This window comes from Sebastes umbrosus, chromosome 23 (genome assembly GCF_015220745.1).
Source record: "Sebastes umbrosus isolate fSebUmb1 chromosome 23, fSebUmb1.pri, whole genome shotgun sequence".
In the NCBI taxonomy this organism is placed as follows: Eukaryota; Metazoa; Chordata; class Actinopteri; order Perciformes; family Sebastidae; genus Sebastes; species Sebastes umbrosus.
Window position 1 is genome coordinate 6,630,805 of NC_051291.1, and position 6,801 is coordinate 6,637,605.

Genomic DNA, 6,801 nt, shown 5'->3' on the forward strand with positions numbered 1-6,801 from the left:
GCGAGGCATGACTGGTATGCAAACACACACACATGAGGGTGCATAGCAACAGTAACCAGGAAGGATTCCACAGTTGTGACATCACCACCAGCTGTTTGTGTGCGAATCACCTGACCTCTCTCTGTTTTTAATGAACACCACCCAGATGCATGCTGGGTAATACTGACCTCCCAGTGAGAGGTGTGTGTAATTGATGGTTTTACAGCTGCAGGTGTGTCGTAGTAACGCTGCTCTGTGATTGGATGATTAACGTGTCTGTCTGTCTCTCTCTCACTTCCAGCAGACAGACAGTCAGGATGCGTGAATACAAACTGGTTGTTTTAGGATCAGGAGGAGTCGGCAAGTCAGCTCTGGTGAGTCATTAAACCCACTTTACTGTCTCTACTCAGGTGTGTCTATTAAAGGATAACTAACTATGGTTTTATTACTGTCAGTAAACAAAACAGCCACTGAGTTACTCCCACACTGACCAGGAAAGAGGGACGATTTTTAATAAACTAGAGCATCACTAAGGACAATTTCTATCCCGAATTAGAGAGAATATTGTATTATATGTGTTAACATTTAAAGTTTATATTCCTCCATGAACGGTACTTTTCTGGCAACCTACCGGCTTTAAAATGCACAGTTTGCTAATGGAGTTTGGTGAGCAGATGCGAAATCAGCGTGCGGCTGATTTAGCAGTAGCAAAATACACTATTTTGACTCAATCTCACATACACCGTTCTGCTGCCACTAATACTCACTACCAGAGCACCACATGTGGATTAATCCACTGCAGAAAATAGTCCCCAACAAATGCACTATTTCCTCCTGTTTGTTTGATTAAAAACTTGCTCTGTATCGGCAAGAATCCGGCGATACAATACATATCATGATGCAGGGGTAATGATTCAATTTATTGCGATTAGGACTGTCAAACAATACAAATATTTTATCATGATTAATTGCATGATTATCCATAGTTAATAGCAATTAATTGCGATTAATCACACATTTTTTATCCGTTCAAAATGAACCTTAAAGGGAGATTTGTCAAGTATTTGACACTCTTATCAACATGGGAGTGTACAAATATGCTGCTTTATGCAAATTTATGGATATTTATTATTGAAAATCAATTAACAACACAAAACAATGACAAATATTGTCCAGAAACCCTCACAGGTACTGCATTTAGCATAAAAAATATGCTCAAATCATGACATGGCAAACTGCAGCCCAACAGGCAACAACAGCTGTCAGTGTGTCAGTGTGCTGACTTGACTGTGACTTGCCCCCAAACTGCATGTGATTATCATAAAGTGGGCATGTCTGTAAAGGGGAGACTCGTGGGTACAAATAGAACCCATTTTCATTCACATATCTTGAGGTCAGAGGTCAAGGGACCCCTTTGAAAATGGCCATGACAATTTTTCCTCGCCAAAATTTAGCTTAAGTTTGGAGCGTTATTTAACCTCCTTCACGACAAGCTAGTATGACATGTTTGGTACCGATGGATTCTTTAGGTTTTATAGTTTCATATGATACCAGTATCTTCACTCTAGCTTTAAGGAGGACGAGTTTGTCGGCGCTTCGATGTATAAATTCTCTCAAACTCTCATGATGTCGATTAAATATCACTCCAAAGTCTCCATCAGATAAAAAGCGGATGCAGACTGATGTCACTGATGTTTGTCTGTGAATCATCTCCAGTGTTTCCATCTGACACACACACACACACACACACAGTGTCACTACAATGAAGTGCTTCAGTCCAGATGATATAATGGAGACGTGTCAGTGTGTCACATTAATTCCATTCTAATGACTTCCAATGGAGACCAGAACAGAGCTCCATTAACATTACTGGCCTACTTCTCTTTATCCCACTGCCTGTCTCTCTCTCTCTGTCTGTCTGTCTCTATCCTGTCTTTCCGTCTGCAGACTGTCCAGTTCGTTCAGGGAATCTTTGTGGAGAAATACGACCCGACGATAGAGGATTCCTACAGGAAGGTAAGACAGCTTCCTGTTTGTCTCTCTGGGTGATGTGAGACAGTTAGTAGTCACTAGTACCATCAGGGGCTGATGGGACAGACTGGATGCTGATGTATAATAACAATAAAAAAAGAGGAGAGGAAGAAGAAGGAAAAGATGGAGGTGAGGGAGATAAGAGAGAAGAAGGAAAACTATCAGAAGAAGAAAAAGCAGAAAGGAAATGAAGAGGAAGAGAAGAAGAGAAAAGAAAACATCAGTAAATGTAGAAGGAGAATATGGAAGCTGATTTCTGCAAAGAAAGGGAAAAAAATAGATGAAAGGGAATTATAAAAATAAAGATGCTCGTGAAAATTATGAGATTAGTCAAAATTATTAAATAATAAGTCGAAATGATTAAATAATAAGTAAAAATTATGAGATATTAAGTCAAAAGTATTAGATAATAAGTACAAATTATCAAATAAGTATGAAAATATTAAATAAGTCAAAATGACCAAATAAATAATAAATCAAAATATTAAATAATAAGTCAAAATTATCAAAGAAGTAAAAATGATTAAATAAGTCAAAATGATTAGATAAGTCAAAATGATCAAGTAAGTAAAAAAATATAAATAATAAGTCAAAATGATCAAATAATGAGACAAAATATTAAATTATTAGTCAAAATGATTAAATAAGTGAAATTATTAAATAAGTAAAAAATTATCAAATAGTTATAATTATGATATATTAAATAAAAATGATGAGATAATAAATCTAAATATTAAATAATAAGTCAAAATTATTAAATAATAAGTACAAATTGTAAAATAAGTCGAAAATATGAAATAATAAATAAAAAAATATTAAATAATAAGTACAAATTCTGGGATATCAAAACAAAATGTATATTTTCAGTACGAACACATCCCACTCCCTTCAGTTTCAATTGTCTCCACCCGCCTGCTGCAGCCAACTTTTTATCCACTTCCTTATTTTATTGTAAAGGCTGAGAATTGTGACCACATGTTGTTGCATCGCAGCATAACTCCACCCGTCAGAGAAGCACCACAGATTAGTATCATGTTCACCATGTTCACCATCTTAGTTTACAAGCTGAGCCTGATGGGAATGTCTTTAGTTCTGCAGGTATTTGGTCATAAACGTCACTATACCTGACACACTAAAATGTTGACCTGATGATGGCGCTAGATGAAAAGTCAGAGGTTCAACAAAGTTATAATAGTTCATCCTGAGTAATGAAGCATGTTTCATCACAATCTCTCTGTTGTCACAAGTTGAACATTTGGGGGGAAGTCTTTCTCAAGTTTCTGGTGACATTTATTGTGAAATTTTGGTAAATGGTTCGTTGGTAATGTTTTGGTGAAACACTGAGGACTCTCTGTTTCTCTCTGTGTCTCTGATTCCAGCAAGTGGAGGTCGATGGACAGCAGTGTATGTTGGAGATCCTGGACACAGCAGGAACAGTAAGACCTGTCTACCTGTCTGCCTGTTAATCTGTCTGTCTGTTCATTTGCTAACGTTTCCCTTCATAAAACCATAAAAACACACACAGAAGTCATAAATAAAAATACCTTTGTCCACATACTATATCTGTCTGTCTCCCTGACCACCTGTCTGTCTGCCCGTCTGTCTACAGGAGCAGTTCACGGCGATGCGAGACCTGTACATGAAGAACGGTCAGGGCTTCGCTCTGGTCTACTCCATCACGGCTCAGTCGACCTTCAACGACCTCCAGGACCTCCGGGAGCAGATCCTCAGAGTGAAGGACACCGAGGACGTACGACACACACACTCACACACCCACACACACATTGGAAACATCTGTCAGTATACAGAGCCAAAGTCATGATATCACTTCCTGTCTAGCTTCTGTAACTCAATACAATCTCTCAGTCAGCGTTTCTTTCATCGGACTTTTTGAACAAATGAAACCTGTTCCTGGAAATAACAAATCAGCATCCACTTATATATTCCATATTCAAAATGTAAACAAATAGGTAACAATTTCCCAGAGCTGATCTATGAAGAGCTTGTTTTATCTGACCAAATCTAAAGATGTTTAATTTATTATATCATAACATACAGAAAAGCAGCAAATCATCACATTCGACAAGAAGGAACCAGAGAATGTTGGACACTTTTGCTTGATAAATGACTTAATTGATTGATTAACGGTTTCTAACTAGTGATGGGGAAATGAGCAGGGTTTGATACGGTGTAAACGGTGACATCTGCTGGCCAACACGTGGTACTGCATTTATCTGTGAAACCTCATAACGGAGCCCTGAATCAAAATACATTTAAAGCCACTGATGTTATCCATCAAAACAGAGTATCTGCTTTTAAATGTTATGGAATCATCTCACTGCAATGCTTTTACTTTGAAAGGTCAATACTTTGTCTCAACACGTCAAAAATGCAAACTTAATGAGTTGTGTTGGAAATGCATTAATGGGAATATTTGTTCTGGCGTCGCAGGTTCCTATGATCCTGGTTGGGAATAAGTGCGACCTGGAGGTGGAGCGCGTGGTGGCCAAAGAGTCGGGCGTCGGCCTCGCCCGCCAGTGGAACTCCTGCGCCTTCCTGGAGACCTCGGCCAAGAGCAAGATCAACGTCAACGAGGTGACCACACATACACACTGTTTTCACATTAGAGGTCTCCACCGATAACGCTCAGTTCTGAGCTACCAGAGAAACACAACTCGGGACCCGAGTAGTGCCAGGTCTAAATTATATTCAGTCTAGTTGGGTCCAGGATCTCGGACTGAAAGCGACTACCGGACGCCAGTAAAACGTCTACCTACAAAGTGCCGTACAAAAGTAAAACAAAATTATTTCTATTCTATTGTCATATTTAATGTCTCTACGGAAATGTCCTGTGTTGAACAATACAATATTATAAATATGCATACTATTATAACTATTTACTTATTTATTTATTACACTTCTTTGCCCGGCTGCTTCCCAGAGGAGCATAAAGTGAGCGGTGGACATAAATGAAAGTTAGAAAAATCCAGCACACAGATTTTGAGAGCAACTTTTTCATGTCAAGGATCCAAGTTGGAGTCCAATAGACCACAGACCATGGATGCAGAAGAGGTTGTGTCCTGTGCTTTTGCCCTGCGTGTTAGTAAATAGCCTACAACTCCATTAAATTCTGTTGATGTCATGCTACCAGCACTACTAGCTACTGGCCGATAGCCGGTTGTTTGGGAACAGAGACGTTATTACATCCACCACGGTACAGGCTTACAGCACACAACCCATGGGTGTATAATATGATAATGAAAATGATGAATTACAGCCAATATATCCATTATTACAGCTAGCAGGAAGCTGGCAGGAAGCTGGCAGAACCGGATATGTCATATGAGAGTACAGGGCGTTGCAGTCCCGTGGGTCTGCACTTTCATTATGGCGAGGAAAATTTAGATATTTAAATATACCGATGTGTGTTTTTGCAGATCTTCTACGACCTTGTGCGACAGATTAACAGGAAGAGTCCAGTTCAAGGGAAAACTCGTAAAAAGTCCAACTGTCAACTTCTCTAATGACAGGTAATTATTAAAACATACTCATCTATTATTGAACACACACACACACACACACACACACACACTATTGTACAAATTGTTCTTCTCTCTCCAGTTCCTGCTCACCTGACCGACAACCAACCAACCAACCAACCAATCACAGGACATCTTCCAGCTGGCCACGCCCCTTAAACACGACCACGTCATCATCAACATCAGCCACCTCTGACCTCTGTTCCCGTGACGACCACTTCTCCCATCCCCTCACCACACAGTCTGACAGAGACTGTTGCCTTGGAAACATTAAAACCAAACACCGAAAGACTGCAGCGGCGATGATGATGATGACGATGATGAAGATTTTGCTGTTGCAGGAATGGGGGGGCTGTCCAAACAACTGCCCAAATTTAAACTACGGTTCCCATCATGCTCTCTGCTAGGCCATTTTTGCGCTGGGGGAGTGGCCTCATGCTTTTTACTTTTAAATGTTTCTTTCCTTTTTCCTTATTTTCTAGCAGTCCCGAGCCGTTCACACACACTTCACTGTCAGCTGTGTGCGTGGCTCTGGTTGAACCTGTGGATCCATTCAGTGATTATTATTACGGTGGTTATTATTATGATTCTGTGTGAAAAGATATAAAAGTCATTTAATGTTTTTGTTTTTGATTTTTGGGGTGGGAGGGGCGGGGGTAAAGGGTGCAGCAGGTCATGCAGTCAGCTCAGCACGCTCTTAGCTTTGAGCTAACTTAAAGGGACTATTTGTAACTTTCAGAAATGCATGTTAACAGCGACACCTGTGGCTGTTAAGTCAACGAAAGTCAGCGTCGGGCTCGCGCTTGCTCGCTCTAAATAGACTTGAACGAGCATCGCTCAAAACAGTGAGGTGACACACGTCAGCTAAAACCACAATATCACTCTATATTTCACCTGCTTGGCAGTAATGTTAGCTGACCAGACGAAGGTCTCTCCATGAATCACTGCTGATCCTAGTGTTTTGATTTAGTGTAGATTTATACGTGTAAAAAGTTACAAACAGTCCCTTTAAGTTAGCCAACAGCTACGGGAGTTATTTTGCAATATTCCACGAAAATGCTAACTATCCAAATTTGCGATTTGTTGCTTGATTGGCATATTTGTTAAAGAAGTTAATGTAGAAAAAACTTAAATAGATTTGGGCTACCTTGTTAGCCCAGCAGCTAGTAAAAATGTAAAAATATGGTGAGCAAATTATGCTATTTGTGGAGTGTTAGCATTATTAGTATACACCCCCAAAAACTTGTAAATT

General features: G+C 39.6%; 1 protein-coding gene across 2 annotated transcripts in view; it reads left to right on the top strand.

Annotated features, from left to right (window-relative positions):
- LOC119483175 (ras-related protein Rap-1b) overlaps nucleotides 1-6,171 on the top strand; it is an 11,311-nt gene extending 5,140 nt beyond the window's left edge. The window contains exons 2-8 of one of the 2 annotated variants that reach the window (XM_037761271.1): nucleotides 281-353; nucleotides 1,927-1,995; nucleotides 3,390-3,446; nucleotides 3,620-3,760; nucleotides 4,462-4,605; nucleotides 5,448-5,540; nucleotides 5,632-6,171. In XM_037761271.1, the coding sequence (XP_037617199.1) occupies nucleotides 297-353; nucleotides 1,927-1,995; nucleotides 3,390-3,446; nucleotides 3,620-3,760; nucleotides 4,462-4,605; nucleotides 5,448-5,534 (555 nt within the window). In that variant the 5' untranslated portion in view covers nucleotides 281-296 and the 3' untranslated portion in view covers nucleotides 5,535-5,540; nucleotides 5,632-6,171. The remainder of the gene's footprint in view (nucleotides 1-280; nucleotides 354-1,926; nucleotides 1,996-3,389; nucleotides 3,447-3,619; nucleotides 3,761-4,461; nucleotides 4,606-5,447; nucleotides 5,541-5,631) is intronic. The other variant, XM_037761272.1, reaches the window with a different exon arrangement.
- The last annotated feature ends 630 nt before the right edge of the window (nucleotides 6,172-6,801 follow it).